This window comes from Saimiri boliviensis, chromosome 8 (assembly GCF_048565385.1).
Source record: "Saimiri boliviensis isolate mSaiBol1 chromosome 8, mSaiBol1.pri, whole genome shotgun sequence".
NCBI classification, from domain to species: Eukaryota; Metazoa; Chordata; class Mammalia; order Primates; family Cebidae; genus Saimiri; species Saimiri boliviensis.
Genome location: NC_133456.1, coordinates 39,049,470 through 39,072,313, shown reverse-complemented (window position 1 = coordinate 39,072,313; position 22,844 = coordinate 39,049,470). Strand labels below are relative to the sequence as shown.

General features: G+C 38.8%; 1 protein-coding gene across 11 annotated transcripts in view; it reads left to right on the top strand.

Annotated features, from left to right (window-relative positions):
* Nucleotides 1-22,203, top strand: part of PHLDB2 (pleckstrin homology like domain family B member 2) — a 237,724-nt gene extending 215,521 nt beyond the window's left edge. For all 11 annotated transcript variants that reach the window (XM_074404396.1, XM_074404392.1, XM_010346008.3 and 8 more), the window contains 6 exons: nucleotides 6,114-6,318; nucleotides 12,051-12,141; nucleotides 13,089-13,235; nucleotides 15,402-15,621; nucleotides 19,661-19,746; nucleotides 20,347-22,203. In XM_074404396.1, coding sequence (XP_074260497.1) covers nucleotides 6,114-6,318; nucleotides 12,051-12,141; nucleotides 13,089-13,235; nucleotides 15,402-15,621; nucleotides 19,661-19,746; nucleotides 20,347-20,487 — 890 coding nt within the window. In that variant the 3' untranslated portion in view covers nucleotides 20,488-22,203. The remainder of the gene's footprint in view (nucleotides 1-6,113; nucleotides 6,319-12,050; nucleotides 12,142-13,088; nucleotides 13,236-15,401; nucleotides 15,622-19,660; nucleotides 19,747-20,346) is intronic.
* Nucleotides 22,204-22,844: the final 641 nt, after the last annotated feature.

The window sequence follows — 22,844 nt, the reverse complement described above, 5'->3', positions numbered from 1 at the left end:
ATTTACAAAAATCAAGAACCATTATCGTTTTAGAGGATTCTTGTAAGAATATGGTGAAGCCGAGGGAAGGTTTGATCTCAGTTATTCTAATCTACTTTCTTCTCAAGTAATGGGAGTTCCATGCCAGTTTCATACAGGGAAACTGAGCTAATTCCCTTAGGCCACATCACTAATGTTCTGCTGCAAAATCAAATCTGTCTTCGATTTTTCTTTTTTTTTTTTTTTTTTGAGACGGAGTTTCGCTCTTGTTACCCAGGCTGGAGTGCAATGGCGCGATCTCGGCTCACCGCAACCTCCGCCTCCTGGGTTCAGGCAATTCTCCTGCCTCAGCCTCCTGAGTAGCTGGGATTACAGGCACGCACCACCATGCCCAGCTATTTTTTTTGTATTTTTAGTAGAGACGGGGTTTCACCATGTTGACCAAGATGGTCTCGATCTCGATTTTTCTTTTGTGCTCTTGTTCTTCATTGACATGTCCTTTATGCAGCTGAGAAGACTGCAGCTTCAGTCTTTCTCTGCTTTAACTATTAAGTGCTGTTCCTCTGGAAAAGTTTCATGTAATGCTGATGGGGCAGCTTCTGAGGGAGGAAATAGAGAACCTTTATGTGCATGTCGGTCTAAGGAGACGTGTTGTGTAGGGGAAGCCTCCTGCCTTTGGCTCCCCTACCCAGAGGAGGAGAAGTTAGGGACTATAGTTCTTAGAGCCCCAGCCGACTGTAAAACTGGCAGGATTTTCTACACAGCTAAGACTGGTGGCTTACAGAAACCAGGAGGGATGGATCATAATTTCATTTAGAATCATTTGAGTAGTGCTTGTTAACTTCATTAAAATAGCAAGTACAAGTAAAATTCCATGGTTTTGAAAAAATTATACCTGGCATATGCTCATTAACTCACATTTAGTAGACTTAATCATCTTTTAAACTTACACAATTAACTTAAATACGCCTTTTTTTTTGCTGCTATTCGTAATGGATACATCAAGGATGATGGTGTAAGTATAAGCCTTACTCAATCAGCACTGTTCATAGAACTGACAGCGTGAGTCGGGCAAACAAAGAACTTTGAGAGGAGAGTTTAAAACTGAGAGCTGAGAAACTCAGCTTCTGAAGTTGGAATGGTTATTGGCTTTTGAACAACTTGTGAACTGTTCTTTTGTCAGCTTTAGAATGAATGAAATCTTTGTCCTTTTGTTTTCATTAAATGCAGGAAAGTCCAAGAAAGGTATGACAACCTCCTTGTGTGGTGTTTTTGTTTCCAGCAAATATTAAAAGGTCATTGTCAAGTCATGTTTAAGAAATGATCAGATTTAACACTGTACTATGGTGGATTTTTAGTCTAGTGATTACTTCTTTTACACAATAGAGAAAAATTGTTGTACATTTGCAAGAATCACAATGCTGGGTGCAGCTGCTGTTCATTCACAGGCAGCTGCGTGACCCTCTTTGTTTCGGATTTTAATCACAAGGTCAGGCCCTGCAGGAAACATGAGTGCTGTGGAAGCATTGTTTTGTAAGATTCAGGATCTATATAAAGAGAATAGTGGGCATTGTGATGTATATGAGCTAAGTATGAACCATGATTCTCCTTGATCAAGGACAGGTATGCTAAGTAAGGCAGGCTACAGTGAAAGGATGAAAGGATTTAGGAAGCTCCTACTTATTCATTCCGTTGGAGCCTGTGTTCTAAGACTTCGTGGAGAGTGAAGTAGAGTTTAAATGATTGGCTTGAATAAGTAAGAGGGCTATTTCCTATGGTGAGATGGTGGAGATGTCGGATGTTAGACGATGTGTTATAAAATTGAATGGACTGTGCTTCAAATAATTGAATGGCCTTTTACAAACCTGAGCTCCTAAAAACTATTTGCTACTGTCTGTTTGGAAAAAGACTTGTTTGATAGTTGTAATCTGTTTTGTTCTTCCTGTTTTCTGGTTGATGAATTTGTGTGAAAGGTTTGTTTTTTTTTTTTTTTTTTCTTGTAACATTTGGCTATGCATGTAACAAGTTTTTTTTTTTTTTTTTAAGTTTCTTGAGTTTTTCTTTGTCAACTTAGATTTAGTCTGAAACTGTGAAAATCATACCTCGTTAATTTCGTATTGTAACTAACATCAGTGAGTGCATGTCGGAAGTGCTGTGTATTTTTTTCTGCCTCCTTCCTTTTTGATCTTGTATCTTTTTCCCTTTCTCCATCATTCTCCTTCTTCACTCCTGACTTGTCTTGTGCCCTCTTCTTCTGGCTGTGGACTGTCGTTAGGAAGAATGAATTCCTCAGCAGGTGAGCTATGACAGGCCGCATCGACAGAAATACTGGTTAATTGTATCCTCTTAACCTCAGGTTGTACTTTTAGTCCTCTTACTTTCTATATTACAGCCCAGAGAGCCATATAAAGGTATATTCCACATATTGGGAGTGTATTGGCAGGACTCTACACATTCTGTAATCATTAACTCACAGAAGATGTTTTAGGTCCAGTTAGCCAGAATTCAGCTTAAAAATAATAATAATAAATGGACCTTGCACGTTTGGTCGCTTGGCTCTCCCAGGAAATAAGAGCTGAGCTGGTTTGGGCTCCTTGTATGGCTGTGATTAGCAACAAGCCTCAATTAGGTCTTGCTTTATACACCTTATAAACTACCCCTTCAAACTGCCATTTCTCTCTGGATAAGAAGGATTTAGAGCATTTTCCAGGACCCTTTTGCTGTTTTAGTTGCTTTCCTACTGCTGAATGTTATTCTTGTTACGTAATTAAAAAACAGAAACCAAATAGTCTCAGGGGTTGGGAAAGTCTCATTTTTCCCAATCTAGTTTCTTTGCTTCTTCTCAAAAAGTAGATGCAGTCCACTTTTTTATTTGACCATTAATATAGTTGGAATCTATAGATGAAAAGATAAATTTATTCAGTGACTGTTTATTTTATGAAATCCACATGCTAAATAAATGGGGGTAAACTGTGGTGCACAGGATATGTGTCCCCCTTCCTCATAAAGCTTCCATGGGAGTGGAGGCCTGGGCCAGTGTACCACGGTTTTGCTGTTCCTTCACTGAGACAGCATCTCCTCTTGGGCCTCCTGCCAGGTTACCCAGCCCCATTCCCTGATCTTCTATCATGCTTTGTGTGTTGAAAATATCTATGCCTTTGGATGGCCAGGTTAGAGCCCGAATCATAAAATGAGCTATTTGGAATCACACTGGTTCAATTACAGGATCACAGGAGAGGGGCCCATGCCCTTATTAATAATTGCAGGAGTAACCTGTTTTGGGGGATTTGTTCAGCAGGGAGGAAGCTAGGTCAGGTCACAGTGGTGTTCACTGTGATCAATAAAGTGTTGCCAGTAGGCAGAAATGAGTAGCTCCATGAGGTGAACTTTTCCACTCACATTAGATTCACGGGAAATAAAAATCCTGGGTTGGGAAAGAGATGCTTATTATTGACCTCATGCTTTTTCATTTAAGTTGCCATGAAAATGTAAAATGCTTATCCTACCACCAGAATGACTGGGAGATTCAGTCCTAGAGTCAAACCTCAACAACTTGTGAGTTGGTCTGGGGAATTAATGTTCACAACCCTTAGCACAGTACAGATGGTAATGCCGCTGCCCCTTCTACATTCACCTGAAACATTGGAGTCATTTTGGTTTACCATCTCCTTCACTCATAAGTTCTATTTTGTTATCCTGTGATGCTTTTGGAAAAGTAACCTAAAAACAAAGAGAAAAAACACAACCCTGGAAGATCTGAGGAGCAAGACACAGTTGCTATGAGGGGAGGGCTCACCTTCTTTCCTGCTTTTCCAGGAGGGTGGTAGTTGCTTCATATGGGTTGCTTTCACCTTAATACGGAAAATTCAAGGAGAGGAGGAGTTTGTGCCAATGTTATTCATTGCCAGAGAGATAATTCTTGTATGTTTTAAATTACATGGCTGTCGTATAGGGATTTGTTTTTCCTACTACAAGGAAATATCTTCCATGTAGCTGGTGCCAGTGTGAAAGTTTCCTATGCCACAAGCCTTTTTTTGAAATCATAAGAAAATATACATGTGTGACCTTTCAAATAATTTCTGTTTTTTTGTCATTTGCATAATAAATAATTGGAAACAACTTAAAAGGAGCAATTAGTAATTCCAAAAGTTCAAGTATCAAAGGTAAATATTTGAGTAATGAATTATTTTGCTTTCCTTAAAAAAAAGTGCAGCTTCACGCATATGACTATAGCAGCTTCATTTAATGCTGTGTGCATTGATCATTATAATTCATGGTATTCTATTCAGTCTTGTGGTGTGCTTTTACGTTTTGCGTCTTCCCTTAGCAAAATGCTATGTGGCTTTAAAAAACAGGTATGTATTTATAATTTATAATGGCAGATTATATTAAGGTAACTTATTTTCCCAAAAATGTCTTAACAGAAAATAATCTATTTTCACTTCAATATCTAAAACCACTCCAAATACTAATGGCACGAACACTCTGCATGAAACTAAAACTATTTTGCAGAAATTCTGACATGTAAGGCTTTGTTAAGGCATCGTGGATGTGGCTTCTATTTTTAAATGGAAATGTGTAATCAATCACTGAGAAAGCCATTGAGAATTACTTCCCTTCTTTCATCCTCTTGTCTGCTATTGACCATTTCATTACTACTAAAGCTTTTATTGAAAGGTAGATAGAGCACGAAAAAAAAAAAGAAAGGAAATTCAAAGGGTCCGGTTGTGAACTCTTAGTAGCTCTGGTAATAACTCCCTGGGTAATGGAAACTATTCAAGTAGACATTTCTCTTATCAGAGATAAAGAGATTACAAACACTAGTTCTGGCTAAAGAAAAGTTTTTTAATGTATTGAGGAATTTGTAATCAATATGACGCCTGCTCCTGAGTGTATAATAAATAGAGAATTGGGAAGAAGAAAATTTGACTTGTAATTCCCTAAGTCACTAATCAGAGAGCAAGCCATAGCAGTAACACCAGGTAAAGCCAATAACCTAATGTGCGAGCTGACCGAGCACTAAGGTAGAGAAAAGACTTCTTATTTATAGTGCTTTTTGTCCTACTGATGCCCACATTTTCAAATGGTTGTTAGCCACAGCTTGTGGAAGGCTGATTGTTATGGTGGGAAAAGAAGAGAGCTAAGGTAATTAGGAGGAACACAATCATTGGAAGGATTGTTGACCCTGAATTAAATAAGTAATTGACAGACAAGAACAATTGAGAAAGAGAGAAAAAGATGAGAGAAAATAAGAAAAATGTGTAGTTTGAATCCTTTTTTTTTTTTTTTTTTTTTTTTTTTTTATTGAGACGGAGTTTCGCTCTTGTTCCCCAGGCTGGAGTGCAATGGCGCGATCTCGGCTCATCGCAACCTCCGCCTCCTGGGTTCAGGCAATTCTCCTGCCTCAGCCTCCTGAGTAGCTGGGATTACAGGCACGCGCCACCATGCCCAGCTAATTTTTTGTATTTTTAGTAGAGACGGGGTTTCACCATGTTGACCAGGATGGTCTCGATCTCTCGACCTCGTGATCCACCCGCCTCGGCCTCCCAAAGTGCTGGGATTACAGGCTTGAGCCACCGCGCCCGGCCTAGTTTGAATCTTAACCAGACTAAAAGCATCAGTGATTATATGAGACATGCGTGTCTCAAATCCTGCACGTGAAAGATTCTGCCTGCTGTTTTATGACCAGACTGAGTGCTCCTTAAATCGAATATTGTTGAAGAAGCACCTGTCCTAAACCCTGGTGTTGCTTGTCATTAGAAGGCATCTTACTTTCATTTGAACACGCTATTTCTAGAGGACTCAGGGCCATCAATTGTGTTTCTGTTTGGTTTCTTTGGTGTTTCTGTGTGTCACTGTATTATCCTGAGTTGTGCTGAGATGGAGGAATGCCATAGGAAAGTGTCAAGTGATCCTACTGGGGAGGAAGAGTGCTCAGCAGACCACTTCTTTGAAACTGTTGCTTGCACTGAGCATGGTGCTCTTTTTTTGATCTTCATGGCTTCAAAACAAATTAGACCAAGGCCCAAGCTTCATAGGCAGATGTTTCTGGTTGCTGGCTTGTGTCTGTAGACGTTTAAGATTCAAAGACGGAAAAATGAGGCCCGCTAACGTATTTATGGCTCTTTCCTTAGGTTATAATCACCAACAGATGAGTGAAGGACACAGGCAGAAATCTGAATTTTACAACCGCACAGCATCTGAATCAAATGTCTACTTGAATAGTTTCCATTACCCAGATCACAGCTACAAGGACCAGGCCTTTGATACTTTGAGCCTCGATAGCTCTGATAGTATGGAGACCAGCATCTCTGCTTGCTCACCTGACAACATCTCTAGGTAAGATTCAGTTTTGGGTAAGGGTTCTGGTTTGGAAAAGAGCCTACTGGTTACAAAAAGTAAAGCCATCAATTTGGGACACTGTATATGCACAAGCCCAAATTTTTGAGACATAAAGGGTCTGTAATGCAGAAGAGGCTGCTATCATGATGGCCTTTGAAAGTGGTTTCTCTTATCTTGTGTGACTTAGCTAGTCAGCCATCATATAGTCTGTTTCTGCCCTTACCCTGTTTTTCTCCACTTGAGCTCAAATTTACACTGTGCTTTAAAATGGATTTGCCTCTGCTGGTTAGCTCTAAGCTTCACTTATACTGCTTTTGATTAAAAAAATAAATAATTTCCAACAATAGTCAAAATTTTGAAGGATTTCTTACTCTTATATTTGTTAAAAGGAAGCTTTTTGCTATTCTGTGTGTTAAAATTTTTGTAAGGATTTAAGTGTTCACATTTGTATTTATACTTTGAGGCAAGCAAAGGTGGTCTTAACATAGAAATCTGGCCATGGTACTCCTCCTTTTCCAAAGCTTTGATGTCCCACTGCCTACTGTCAGATCCCAAAACCTGGACTCTGGGTCCAGCCTAGCTCCCATTCATTCTCCCAATACACCTCACAGAGCTTAACGAGTGAGAGGATGAAGGCCTTTCAGATCTCTGTGCCTTTGACTGTATTGGTTCTTAACATTTTCTCAAAGGATAAGCACAGAATCGGGGCTTAGTAAGTTAATAAGTATCAGTGTAGGCAGTATTCAGAATACTCTTCGACAGGCCAGTTTAATAATTTTAGCAGAATGGAGATTTTATGCAGCATTGACTCTGAATTGTCTCTTCTCTACGGCCCAAGGCCTATTTTCTGAGCAGTGTGTTTGTTTACGCTGTAAATAATGATACTGAAAAAGCAAAAACATCTTCTGGCCGGGCACGGTGGCTCAAGCCTGTAATCCCAGCATTTTGGGAGGCCGAGGCAGGTGGATCACGAGGTCAAGAGATCAAGACCATCCCGGTCAACATGGTGAAACCCTGTCTCTACTAAAAATACAAAACATTAGCTGGGCGTAGTGGCGTGTGCCTGTAATCCCAGCTACTCAGGAGGCTGAGGCAGGAGAATTGCCTGAACCCAGGAGGCGGAGGTTGCAGTGAGCCAAGATCGCGCCATTGCACTCCAGCCTGGGTAACAACAGCGAAACTCCGTCTCAAAAAAAAAAAAAAAAAAAAAATCTTCTGACTCATGTAACTTTCTGGTAGTTACAAAGTGATGTCTCAACAAAAAGTGAAGGGCAAACGTGCCCATATCTCTGAGTAATGCTGTCGTCCTACAAAGGTTTCTTGTGACATCATAAACCACGAGACCAAGTTTATCCAACCAGAATTTCAGCATGGAATTACCTCTTTAATAGGCTTATAATTTGGGATATTTTAGTACGTAAGTTAAAAAAAAATCTTAAGCAGAGAAGATTTTTTAGTTTTTTACTCTTCTACCAATCTTCAAAAAATTTCCAATTAAGGCTGCTTTATCAGAAATCACATTCCAAACATTAGTTTCTCATTACCTGCTTCCCTGATGTTTATCACTTATTTTCCATCATAATAATGGGTAAGAGCTTATCTTACAGTATCACGATTTTTTTTTTTTTAAGTTGATGGTGGTAAAGAAGAGAAATGCCTGTTTTTATCTCCCCTTTGCACTTGACCTTTTACAGGCATCTTCTATTTTGGCTTCAATTTTTTGACATTCAGAAAATCTCATAAGACAATGACATTAAATACTATTAGTAGTTTCTGACCATGGGGATTAGTTATCTGCAGTTGCCAGCACCACTGAGTCAGTCTTATGTAAAGCAACTATGGAAAAGGATCATGGCCACACGTAACTGTTTGCCAGGAATTACCAGTCTGTAGTAGTACTATCATGGAAAGAATTAAGGGACAGATTTGGCTCACCACACACAAACACACACATACACCAAAGATAACCAAGTGAGGTGATAAATGTATTGTTATTATTTTTTTTGAGACAGAGTCTTGCTCTGTTTCCCAGGCTGGAGTGCAGTAACACAGTCTTGGCTCACTGCAACCTCTGGCTCATGGGTTGAAGCAATTCTTCATCTCAGCCTCTCAAATAGCTAAGATTACATGCGCCCACCACAACACATGGGTTAATTTTTGTTTTGTTTTGTTTTGTTTTGTTTTGTTTTGTTTTGTTTTGTTTTAGTAGAGACAGGGTTACACCATGTTGGCCAGGCTGGTCTTGAACTCCTGACTTCAGGTGATCCGCCTGCCTCGGCCTCCCAAAGTGCTGGGATTACAGGCATCAGCCACGTTAATTAGCTTGATTGTAGTAATCGTTTCACAATGTATACATATGTCAAAACATCATGTTATATACTGTGAATATATACAGTTTTTATTTGTCCATTATATGTATGCTCAATGAAGCTCGTGGTGGGGGGAGGAGGAAAGACATTTAAGCAAAGAAAATGGTAAACAGTGAAATCTAAATAAACGTTGACTATATGAACAAAGGGATAAATGGGGATTAGGCTATTGGTGAGTTTGTTTTTACTAACTGGAGAGTTTTCAAGATCTGAAACGGTGAAATTCAAATTATTTTCAAATTAATGGGAGATATGAAACATACATATTTGATGTCACAAACAACACTATATTTATATTTATATAGAATATAAATATAATTTTGTGCCCTTATATGTCCTACATTTGCGTCTTTGGCTTTCTCAGTTGGGCCAATGAAATTTATCCCTTTCCATCCATGAAGTCAGATATTCACAATGAAGGAGAATAAGAATTCCTGTACAAAAATGAAAGATTTTGTTCCCTTGGATTCTTGCTAGCTGAAGTGTCGGGGACTCAGAAAATTGAGGGTTTGAGTCCCTTCATGGTCGCCAGATGTCGGGGACGGTTGGGACGGCACGTCTGCCGGGGATCTCTCGACCTGCAAGAGGGTCCCAAAACCTGGAAGAGAGCGTGCGCTAATAGAAATAAAGGGAGACAGGAAGCGGGGGTCTGGAGGGCTGAGAAGGCAGTGCCTAAACAGCGACTTTATTCTTGTCCAGGGTCTCATTATATATTTTAAGATCAAAGTAAATGACGTCATCCTCACAGTATGCGAAGAACAATAAAAGGGAACAGAAAGTTACAAAATCAAAAAGTCACAAGTACATTTTGTTGTGCAGGGGGTTTATGATCGCAGCTCATAAAAATGACCAGGCGGTGTACTTTATCTATTTTTCCAGAAGGGGTCTCTGTTCAGATAACGATATCAGAAAGTCACAAGCTAAGTCATTAAACCATTATCTAGGGTACAAGGCAGTCATGAAAGTAAAGAAAAGGTTAAAGCTATTCTTAAAGAAAAAGTCATAAAAGTTAAAAGCAGAAACTAGTCGCTGGTATGGAGTCACTCAGTCTAGCAGAACCACATAGTTAAGGCCCAAACAATATCATGGTTGATAATAGAAACTGATCAGTCATCTTTCAGTTCCTTCTTTCCAATAGCTCAACTGCCTCCAGCAGGAAACTGTGTTTGGGATCAAGCTCACCATATAGTGAGACCCACGCCTTTTGGGGGTCTCACACGGGAACGTTCCCCACACTGAATTAAACAGAACTTACTCTTTTGTATCTCCCAACTGGCCGATAGAAATAATGAGAAGATACTGTTATGTTCTTCTCTTTCATAGGAGAAAACACCTAGCTAAAAGGTGGTTCAGGGTTACTCTGCAAAGTGCAACCTAATTGTTAAGCTTGTAAGGATCCAGTGTTCCTTTTTTTTTTGGAGACATAGTCTCAAGTGCAGTGGCGCAATCATGGCTCACTGCAACCTGCACCTCCTGGGTTCAAGCGATCCTCCAGCCTCAGCCTCCAGAGTAGCTAGGACTACGGGTGCGTGCCGCCACGCCCGGCTAATTTTTTATACTGTATTTTTAGTGAAAAGGGGTTTCACTGAGTTAGCCGGGATGGTCTCCATCTCCTGACCTCGTGATCTGCCCGCCTCAGCCTCCCAAAGTGCTGGGATTACAGGCGTGAGCCACCACGTCCGGCCAAGGATCCGATATTCCTAAGACAGTTCTCTCCTCAATGGATATGTTTTGTAATGGGGCTGTCAGTATTGATTTTAGGATAAACTGTACACCCTGTGTTCTCTTCAGCAGAACTCTTAGCCCTAGGTTTAAACCATCCTGGGTTTGATTTGCAAAAATGTAATTTGAGAATACTATATTAACAATTATCTATAACCAAGAGGGCTCTGGTTCTTCATTTTTATATGAATTTTTAATGAATTTATTTTTATATGAATGTGTTTAACGAACATGTATCTCTACTCTGTGCCAAGTTTTATGCTATAGAGACACAGGCACAAAAGTCTGTCTGTCCTCAAGAGAGTCTCATAAAGAAGACAGGTACTTAAATGAGTATTCAAAGACACATATATTAGAAACAGCATGTGGTCCCCAGAGCTGAAACAGCAAAGTAAATACATTTTGATCTGAGTTAGTCTCTCTTTTCCAGAACAGTCAAATAGAATGTAAGCAAGTGAAAAATAAAATTTCCTGGCCGGGCGCGGTGGCTCATGCCTGTAATCCCAGCACTTTGGGAGGCCGAGGCGGGTGGATCATGAGGTCAACAGATCGATACCATCCTGGTCAACATGGTGAAACCCCGTCTCTACTAAAAAGACAAAAAAATTAGCTGGGCATGGTGGCGCGTGCCTGTAATCCCAGCTACTCGGGAGGCTGAGGCAGGAGAATTGCCTGAACCCAGGAGGTGGAGGTTGCGGTGAGCCGAGATCGCGCCATTGCACTCCAGCCTGGGTAACAAGAGCGAAACTCTGTCTCAAATAAATAAATAAATAAATAAATAAAATTTCCTGTTTCATGTTAAACATTTTCAAGTTTTCCCTTTGTCTTTTACTTGCCCTGACTCTTCTTGCACCTTTCACACCCTTTGGTTTCATCCTTTTATCACTTGAGTGATAGTCTTTCCCATCATTTCTTTTGAAGCTCTTAAATCTTACACAGTTTTCTCATTGGTATCATGAAGGGGTACTCTTTACAAAACTGGCTGCTATCCATGCACCCCACCTATAGGAGAAGTCATGTTTTAATTGGCGTCATGATTTAAGAAATAAAGTGTCCACTCATATAAAGGGACAACAAAAAGCAGCAGAGGAGCTCGTGATACTTATTCCCCAACTGAATAAAATGACTCCAAACATTAGGTGTCATTTATATAGAACGTTGGTGATAGTCTTGTTGGTCTGATATCTTTAAGTCATTAATCTAATGGCAAGGATTCTCATGGGGCCATTATTTTTAGACTTTGGAGGAGGTGTTTGGAAGTCACACTTTGTAAGATTTGGTTTTGGTTCATATACCTATGAGTAAAGCATTGGCATTATTTTGCTTGCCTATATTTTGTCTCCTAAACTGAGGTAAGTCAGTGTCACCTACAGTTTTCAGAGTTGAGTTGATTTGCCTCTCCAGTCCAATGACTCGTAAGTAACATTCTTTAAATTATAAATGCTTGGATTTTGTCATGCACCTCCCTTGACCCTGTGTGTGTGTGTGTGTGTGCGCATGTGTGTGTGCGTGTGCGTGTATGTGCGTGTGCGTGTGTGTGCGTGTGTGCATGTGTGCGCGTGTGCGTGTGTGTGTATGTATTAGAGAGACTTCTTAGTCTAAACCAATATTCTTAAAAGGCTTTGGTGTTTGATTCAGTGCCAGCACTTCAAATATTGCTAGAATAGAAGAAATGGAGAGACTCTTGAAGCAGGCTCATGCAGAAAAGACACGGCTGCTTGAATCCAGGGTAAGCTTCATATTTTCATGCCGGAGGTCTATGAAATCGTGGTGCAGGAGCCCTGCACTTGGCATCAGGCAATACTCCTTAAGGAGCTGTGTGATCCTGGAATAATCATTCAGCCTTTCTCAATCTCATTTTCTTATCTGAAAAATAAAAATGTTAGAGAGATGATTTCTAAGGCTCTCTACTGAAGTGGGTTTTCCATAACTTGAAATATATGTATATATAGTATTGACATAGACCAAAATGAACACTTTATGTTGTATTTTTTTTTCTTTTTGATGGCTGCTTTGTGTTCCTGCCAAGGAGCAGGGAGGAATGCTGTGTCTTTATGCATTATTTCTTCCTTCCCAGCTTGTGCTAACTGCACTATTGTAATATTTAAAATTCCATGTTATTATGACTGTATTTCAAGCCAGAGTCTCACTTCCTTAGGAATCCCCCAAAATGCCTTTGCATCCTGCCCTAAAGGGCACCTCCTTTCCTCTTCTCACTTCCCCACGTGCTTCCTCTGTGACCTTCAGCCAGGAAGCTGCAGAGCAACAACAGGAATTAGAGGGACCACGGCCTTCAGTTAGAAGACAGCAGTTGAAAGACAGGCTAAATCACGTGCTAAATGCCAGAGGACAGTTTGTGAGGCTTTTTATTTAAAATGGGAGAGTTGCTGGTTAATATGAAATGATGAAATGACTGAATATATTCACCAGCTGGATTTTCACTGAAGACCAAAATCTAATTGTTAATTAAAGTTAGTGGTTGCATTTCTGCAGATGATGATTTTGGAAGCTATACCAGGCATGATGATGAGTTGTTTTCTTGTAAGTTAGATATTGTAAGAGACTAGTCTACAAACCAAGAATTGTCTAGTAAGAATTTTCTTTTTTATATTGGTTAGAACCATTCACGTATAACCAGTATATGTTAAAATAATCATTGTTATGCATAATGTTTAGGAACGGGAAATGGAAGCCAAAAAACGAGCCCTGGAAGAAGAAAAACGACGCCGAGAAATCCTGGAAAAACGATTACAGGAAGAAACTAGCCAGAGGCAGAAGTTAATAGAAAAGGAAGTAAAAATAAGGGAGAAACAAAGGGCACAGGTTGGTCGGTCAATCTGAATGGATAAGGGCAGGTTGCCCCCTGGTGGCAATTTCTAGGAGACAGCTATTCTGTGTCAGGATGCTTTCCTGGGCACTGAGCATTAGCACTTGACACTTAAGGTTTAAGAGAAGAGTGTGCGGCGGGGTGCAGTAGCTCACGCCTGTGATCCTAGCACTTTGGGAGGCCGAGGCGTGCAGATTACGAGGTCAGGAGTTCAAGATCAGCCTAGCCAACACAGTGAAACCCCATCTCTACTAAAAATACAAAACTTAGCCTGATACGGTGGCACACACCTGTAGTCCCAGCTACTCAGGAGACTGAGGCAGGAGAATCACTTGAAACCGGGAGGCGGAGGTTGCAGTGAGCTGAGACCGTGCCATTGCACTCCAGCCTGGGTGACAGAGCATGATTCTGTCTCAAAAAAAGAGAGAAGAGCATGCATTCCTGTGCAAAAAAAATGTGAGTTCATTTCAAAACTCTTAGGGAACCACCCACCAAATGACACTTTTCTTTAGTCATGCATGGAACATTTTGCCAGGAGCAGCACCTTTTCTTCCACCCGTCCTTTGGAGCACATTTTAAAAAGAGAATCTTTTTTGAGCAGCTTTTAAAAATGCAGCTGGATTTGCTGGGGGAAACAAATACAGTATCTGAACTGAAACCTTTGCTTGGGGAATGGAAGAGGTTCTATTATGCCATCTTTTACAAGCAAATAATCTGGAGCGGGGTAGCTTTTCACTAAGCCCAGTGTCTTGGTGGTGGTGGTGGTGGTGGTAGCGTTTTGTTTTGTTTCTAAACACTGTATCGTCACATGTGTTCCCTTTGCTACACTAGTCCTCAACACCTGTGCACAAGCTTGTTGTACTCAAGCAAAATTTGGAGAAACCACACATTTTGTTTAATGTCTTATCTTGGTCATCACAGGATTTGAATCTCTGTTCTTGTCACTGTAGCTGCTTACATAATATATTTTCTGAGGAACTAACAAAGTTTTGTTAAGTACTATGTAATTTAAAGCTCAACTCCATTTTATCAAGGCTCACTGGACTCAAAGGCAAAAAATATCATTACTCTTACTCTTTGTGGTTGCTGGCATTTTGAGAGCATAGCAGTTAGAGACTGTCTTTAAGACTTGGTGTGCTTTGAGGAATCAGTAAGCCTGTAGCATCTGTTACAACCGAAGTACCACACAATCAAAGGTTAAGTATTGAAGGAAAAGTAGAAAGTAAAATTTGTCTCTTTTATTTCATTATGCCTAACACTCTACCAAATTTTGACTTGCAGTAAAAGTCATCCATGCTTGTTTACTACCTGAAGCCAAACGAGAAAACATAGTTCTTTTTTAATCCTGATTATAAGTTTTGCCTCCACGTTTATGATTAGGTCATTTCCCAAGGCAAAGAGGTGGGATTATTTAGCAGCATAAAATAAGACACCATTTTAGAATTATCACCCATGGTGATATATGCTTCCTAGATCGAACAAACTTTTATATCAGCCATCACTAACATAAAAGACATCTAAATACTTCTCTTTGGCATCTGGGCCCAGACAGTTCATTACATTAGGTCCAGTTTTAATTCTCCTTCTTTCTTTATTTTAGCTTGACTTTTCAAAACATAAATCTCTGCCTTCAATTTCTATTAGAATATATGTAAACTGACAAGTACAGCTTTGGGGGATCCTGTGGGGGCTGTACTTACTAAATAGTGTTCAGTCAATCATGTCGTGCTTGAGATTACTTAAGGAGAATCATTGTTAAGTTGTGGCAGGGACAACTTCTGGAAACTTTACAGTGGAGGATTCCTCATCTGCAGGGAGCAGCCCAGAAAACTTTATGCTCCCTTACTCTGTGTTTGTTAAGATTGAAGTACATCTTTTAAGCTAAGATAAATGACCATTTTTCATTTTCTCAACTGCCCATCTTAAGGAATAGAATCGATTGTCCTGGGTTTATCTATCTCTCCCCTACATATTACAGCATCTTTCTGAAAATACCATCCACTTTTTAGACTCCAAATGATAAGTGCTTTATCTTAAGCTCTTTTAATCATATGGGTATTTTAAAGCTTAGGTTTTACAGTTAATTACTGCTTCTCCACATCTGTGACCTAAAACAAAACAAATAATTGACTGTAGATGCAATGGGTTTTGCAATTTTCCAGGCTCGTCCTTTGACACGATACCTGCCTGTCCGGAAGGAAGACTTTGATTTGCGGAGCCATGTGGAGACTGCTGGTCACAATATTGACACCTGTTACCACATATCAATCACAGAGAAGACTTGCCGAGGATTCCTCATCAAAATGGGAGGGAAAATTAAAACGTGGAAAAAACGTTGGTTTGTTTTTGATCGGAACAAGCGAACATTTTCTTATTATGCAGGTGGGTGATAGAAAAAATTTAAGCCACATACTCAAATCAGGAACCCTCTGTTAAAGAGCAGAGGCAATTGAAATGCATTGTAAATAAGTAGGTTGATACGTAGCAGAACTAATGGCAATATCAGATTTGTATATATTATTTTATATTTAGATTATGTAGTTCATATATGAATTTCCTTTCTAGAAATAATAAACATTATATGTTACTTTAAAAAGCATGAAGTGATCTATGTTACTTCTAAAGTAAACTTAGCTCTCAAAAAATATTAAGTAAAATTTATTCTTTGAATCAAAATACTACCTTTTATTGGTTATTTTCTGTTTTAATCAATTCTTTAGGTAGCAAGTTGCTTATGTTCCCTGCATTTTATGAAACGTCACAATATTATACTGGAAGTACTATCACTATAGGGCTGGATCAGAAAAAATGTAGCCGTAGTTGAACATCATTCAACTATAGTTCATAAACTAGAATGATCTTTTAAGCACAGAGAGTAAAGCTCATTAGTAAACTAGTGATCAGTAGTATTTATTAAGTGCCTGAAATATTTTTGGATTCTTAAATATTGGCTGACAAGAAACATACCCTACTGGATCTTATATAAAGGCAGGAATATTAATGTAACTGGCATACTTATTAAGAACCTCTTATTTCCTCTTGGATCACATGAAACATGTCCATTTTTAGTGCAAATATAGCTCTGCTTTCTTTTCAGCTGCTAAAAAAGAGTGGTGCTATACAAGATGTTATGAACAAAAACCTGCCTTGGGGTGACTATCAGTATTTATGAGCATCACCAGGAGTTATAAAATGTATCACTGCGGTAACTATAAATAATAGTCTAATCGTTTAATCGATCCAGTGAGGTCAGTTTATATTTATAAGGAGAAGTGTGAGAAACCAAGCAGCCTGTGGAGGAAAGGAAAGCGTGGCTCAGGAGCCACAGGATTTGGGTGAGGAGCCAGTAGGGAGTGCCTGCCTTTCACTGAGGAGCTCTTTGGGTGAGGTTCCAGTTACTGCAGAAGTTCGTGGCCTGCAGCTCATGGCCTGCCCTCCCAGGTCCCGTGCTTTACCTCTCTAGGGCTTTTTGACCTTGGGTTTTATAAATATCTAGAGCAACTTTCTTCAGTTAATATAATTTGGTGTCTGCACCCTGAATAAACAAAACTGTATGATGTGGTATTCCCTTCAGAAAACTTCACCCAGAATTTTCCAAAAACACAACTTTTTTTTTTTTTTTTTTTGAGATGGAGTTTCGCTCTTGTTACCCAGGCTGGAGTGCAATGGCGCGATCTCGGCTCACCGCAACCTCTGCCTCCTGGGCTCAGGCAATTCTCCTGCCTCAGCCTCCTGAGTAGCTGGGATTACAGGCATGTGCCACCATGCCCAGCTAATTTTTTTTGTATTTTTAGTAGAGACGGGGTTTCACCATGTTGACCGGGATGGTCTCGATCTCTTGACCTCGTGATCCACCCGCCTCAGCCTCCCAAAGTGCTGGAATTACAGGCTTGAGCCACCGCACCCGGCCCCAAAAATGCAACTTTAAAAGAACCTCAGACAAAACTGTTTCACTCTTCTGTGCTCCTGTTCTCTGTGAGCCTTATTTCATTCTCTTATCTGTCAGCCAGGTGAGTGGTTTAATGTCCTGGCCAACTGCTTCAAACCTAAGCTCCAAGCTTCAGACACATGTAAATGTGCCCTTCCAAATAGAAACTTCTGGTGACTTTCAATTTAAAAAAAATACCAAAACCTTCTTGGTATATGAAAAATTACCCAGAACCTTAATTTTTTAAAAAAGACAAAAATTATATTTCATTCAGCTTTTTAATATGTATGTATGATATAACTGGCTAGTGATACCTAGTTGGGCAAATGCTGCCATATTCGGCTCTGTTTACAGCCATCACCCATCAGCTTTATCCATTCCCACCGCACCCCCTCTTTTCCCTTACACAACAGGCACAGGAATAGATCAGTCCCAAGGAGTCATCCAGACTGTAGTTCAGGCTGGACTTGACCCTACAGGAGCCACATCCCTTCTACTTGTCAGTGAGGGAAAAGGCCATGTGCTTGTGCAGGAGCTGCAAATGTGAACACTGAGTGGTAAAGTCCCAGGACTCTGTGTTATTCATGGCCCTGGCCCTCTGTCCTTGGCCTCCTGCCTATTAACTAGGATCTTTAGGAGAATCTCTAAAGAAAACTGAGTCCAAGAAAATAAGTCTGCAAACTGATAGGCTAACATTGAGAGAGGCAGAATGGGTAGCGTTAGCTCATTGATTTATAATAGCATTATTGCTTCTCTTAGCTCATAAAGTGGCTGTGAGGCTTATATTTTTCAGAGTTCTTTCTCCTATGAAGTGCCCTACAAACTAAAGTTTCCTTCTGCTTGCTTGAAACACTGACGAGATTTACTTTTATCTCCATATTTTATTTTGTATTTGCTTTCAGAAAACAAAGTATTATTGTATTCTCATGAATTACTGCAATATCATTTCCAGCAAATGTTTGAGAGATACATTGACCTTGTTCTTTCACAGAAACTGACTGACACTTACTGAACATGGTATTAGTTAAAACAGTGTTTCCCAAGGAAGAGGAAAAACAAAAAATATGGTCCATTGGCAAATAGGTTAGGATATTCTGGAAGAAATGCAATTAAATAGTTTCCCTCCCTGCTGAATTTTTCAGGACCATTATTTTTTAGACTAGCTTTTTGTAGTTGTTATTAGAAAAAGGGACATTAAACTAGTAAAAAATATAAAATATAACAAAACTTTCTTATGATGAAATTAAGTCTCTTTACCATCATAAAAGTTCTGATCTCTCACTGTTAAGCCTGAAATATTGTTTCAGTTTTCTCTATTCATTTTTATCTATGTTTAAAATGTATATATATATATATATATATATATATTTTCTTTTATACACTTGGGATGGAATTATTCATTCTACTCATATCCTATTTCGTATAATAGTATTTCAAGGGTTTTTTTTTCCTAGGAGCAGATACCTATCTATCTCCATCATTTCAGTAGCTTTGTAGATTTTACTGTACGGCTGCTCTGTAATTGAGTCAGTCTTCTATTAAAGCCCAAGCAGATCTTCTGCAACCTTGTGTCACAACAAACACAAATCCATGTACATTTATTTGCACATGCATGAGATCTTATATACAGTAATGTTTTAGAAGTGCAATTGCTTAGTAAGAGGATTTTTGCATTTTTAAATTGCGTTTGCTTTACCAACTGTCTTCCAAAAGCGGCTGTCTTATGTGCACTTCCACTACTAGCGTATAATAGAGTCTCTTTCCCTGCCTCCTCATTTATGCTGTTAAAATTCTTTACTATGCTGACATGCACTGTGATCCTTGCAGTTTAAATTACAAAACATTTCAAGAACTATCACAGAGTGGTGCTATATGTTTGATTCATGTTTTCGTTGTTTTTGGTTTTCTTTGTTTTTATGGTAAATCTGATGAAGTCTTTGAAAACAGTTTGGAAATTGTTACATCGAAAGGACATAAATTATTTGCCTAAAGCTTTGTTGAAAATGGGGAAAAATCAAGCACCCTGAATAAGCAATTTGATAGGAAATAAATATAGGTAGAAAATTATTTTGAATAACAAGTCAAAAAGCACTTTGTAACAAGTTTATTACAACAGATCTGCTTATTAATATTTTCATGACCAAGATCGTCTTGGAAAATGTGGAGAAATCATTTGTATTGGTGCCATTAGTGTTTATACTTTCCGTGCTAACTTGAAAGTCAGTATGTTAGGTTATCTTTTGACTGCTAATCTGCTGGACAGCCTTGGGCAAAGTCATCTAGTCTCTTTGGTTTGCAGCTAGTAATTTTATTGCTTTTTAAATTTTTCCAATATAGATAGAAGAGGCCTAAGGCACTAGCCCAAGTTCTCTGAGTTAATCTTAGGTGATTAAATACTGTGTAAATATTTTAATGATTGTAATTGTAATGAAATTATTATTTTTTCTGTTCCTCAGTGGCGATAAAGTATTTAACACTCATCTGTCTTTGCAGACAAGCATGAAACGAAATTGAAAGGAGTAATATACTTTCAAGCCATTGAAGAAGTGTATTATGATCACCTCAAGAATGCTAATAAGGTAAATACCAATTTTCTACATTCCTGCAATTTGAATCCATAATTAAGAAGGGAAAAATATTTTTGGAGTCTAAGCAGTTTGAAGTTGATGTTCTGATATAACAGATAGATATGATCAAGATGGTGCTGGAAAAGTAAACATGAAGTAAGTGGGATGGCTGATCTTTTTGAGGGAAAAAAATGTCATAGCAAATTGAGGAAATATTCTGGATGTAATGGTTTGGGAAATCCTAAAGAGTTACTCTGCCAGGATTCTAAAAAGAAGCTACCATATAGTTAAGAGGGGGCTTAGTAGGGCTAAGAATAACAGCTACTATTTATTAAGCTCCTATTCTCAGCTAGGTACCCTGCTAGAGCTTTACAAACTAGCTGCTGAAATAATTCATGAGCTCTGTCTGAGATTTCTTGTGGAGAAAGGTCAGAAAAACGGTCAGTCCTGAAAAAGGCTCTGGGGTGGGGGTGCAAGTTATATTAGAGCATAAGTAATGCCTTTGTAAATTTAATAAATTGGAAATTTTGAAGAAGTCTTCACATGTCTGTGTTATTTAAGATGTATTTTAAGATGTGTGTTTTATATTCTTTTTTCTTTTTTGAATTTTAGAGTCCTAATCCGTTACTCACCTTTAGCGTCAAGACTCATGACAGAATCTATTACATGGTAGCCCCATCACCAGAAGCCATGCGGATCTGGATGGATGTTATAGTTACGGGGGCAGAAGGTTACACTCACTTCTTGTTGTAGTGAACTGAGACAACGGTCCACTTCAGGGCAGACTGCAATAATCTCTTACAAGAATGAAGCCATATTCAATCCCAGATGAGAAAACCCAACAGATCCAGCGCTTGAGTTGTATATCCTCAGAACTCCTTTCATATCAAGAGAAGTTATTTGTAAAAAAGAAAGAAAGGGTTTTAATACAAACCTTGACAATAAATAGCAAAAGAATTGAAGCTCCCATGAGAAAGAAAACACTATTTTGATAAACGAACATTTCATATAAACTGTTCTTAATCAACTTTTGGTTTTAGTTAAATAAACTAAACAGGTTAGAAAATATCTATATGTACTTGGAAATACAGAATAACTTTAGCACCCAAATCATTGGCATTGACATGATTGGTAATCGACTGGCGTTTCAAAAAAGGTAGCATTTTGCTGACAGTTATTTTGTAAACAAGCAAATAAGGGCTTGGAGGGAAATACATTTTAGGAGGAGTTTTGCCTTAATTTTTAAGTACTGCACCAAAACCAAAGACCTGGGCTGACTTCTGTTTAACAGTAGTAACTGCAAGTGATGAACTGCATTTTGTATTGCTCTAAATATCTCAAAATGGTATTTCAGTGCCATCAAATGCCCAGGAAATTGACTTTGCAGTGTCGCCACTGGTATAAGCTACTGTATATATAGAGAGTAAACCACTTTTTGTAGAAGAAGAAAGCAAAAAGCTGTTTGTTGTAGAAAAAAAAGCCATGTTATGCAACAGGCATTCTGTCATATTAAACAATTTTAAATAAAGAGAATATCTGATGTTAGGAGCTTGTTTTGCTGAAGATTTCTCCATTCCTGGTGCTGAGAATAAGGGCAACCAGTAGCCAGTGTCCTTTAGATTGTCTGATTTCTTTTTGTTGTGGGGCACACCTGCTAACTGCACCCTTGACATAGGTATGAAATTACAGCTCTGTTTTCACCAAAGAACAGACCAATTAAAATACTTATTTGCAGAAGTGGTGTAGTTCTACAAAATGGCAAATGAAGTTCAACTTAACATTCTCTATAATGCATTATTATATTATGTATTTTTTTTACAATTAGCCTTTGTTTTTTGTTTTTTTTTTTTTTTTTTGAGTCAATTTTTGTCAGATGAAATGACTTCAGGCAAGTCTCTTTCATAATGGTTTTTCAAGTGCCATTTATTCTCGTTTATCATGTTTTGCATGTTTGCAAGTATGAATGTGCTCTTTCCTAAAACACCGCAAATGAATAGATGTAGAGAATAATGATATTACTTACAAGATTAAATGATTAGATTAGAAGTATCTCTTCATTAAACTTTGTCAGGCCTGACTGGGTACAATTCTTTTGTTAATTTGCAGTGTGGTTCGTATACACATATACATGTTGTCAATAGTATTTTGCAACTGGATGACACAACGTTTTACTTGAACAGTGAAGGACAAAAGTCATAATTGTGGAAGACATTTCTAAAATCTGATTTTGCAGAGATCACTTTGAAATCCTGTAGTGATATAAGACTATAATTGTTAAGATTTCGTTGGTTAATGTAAAGTTACGACTTTTCTGCACTGTAATCTCTTCATAGGATTGTGAAGGTGTTCTAATCGAATTGCATGATGTAGTAAGCCTCTTAAATATGTGTGTTAAATATAATGAGTTTAGATTAAAATGTTGACCTGATTTCACATTTGAAAATAAACTCATCTCTTATTTTGAAGTTACCTATCTGTAGTATGATGGAGTATGAATTAATTGCAGACGACAGTTGTAGGAACTATGTAAAGATTGTTGTGTGCTAACGTTATGATTTGTAGTCTATAAATTGAAGAATTTCAATAGAATTATCTCTGGTTACATCCTATTGCTTACAAAATGAAATGAACCCTGAAAAAATCTGACATCTTACTGTCTGTTTACACAGATAACATTTATTGCTGAGGATTGCTAGGACTGTGTTTATTTATCCTTTTATCTTAAAGGGATGGGCCAGGCATGGTGGCTCACATCTGTAATTCCAGTGCAGGGGAGGTCAAGGTGGGTGGATCACCTGAGGTCACAATTTCAAGAACAGCCTGGCTATCATGGTGAACCCCCCCGTCTATACTAAAAATGCAAACTTAGCCTGGCATGGTGAAGGATGCCTGAAATCCCAGCTATTCATGAGGCTGAGGCAGGAGAATTACTTGAACCCAAAAGGTGGAGGTTGCAGTGAGCTGAGATCACACCATTGCACTCCAGTCTGGGCAACAAGAATGAGACTCCACCTCGGGGGAGGGGGGGGAAGATAGAAGGCTTGATAAAATGACATGCATCAGGCATCACCTTAGTGATTTAGTCCCTTAGAGTCTACAACAGGTCTAAT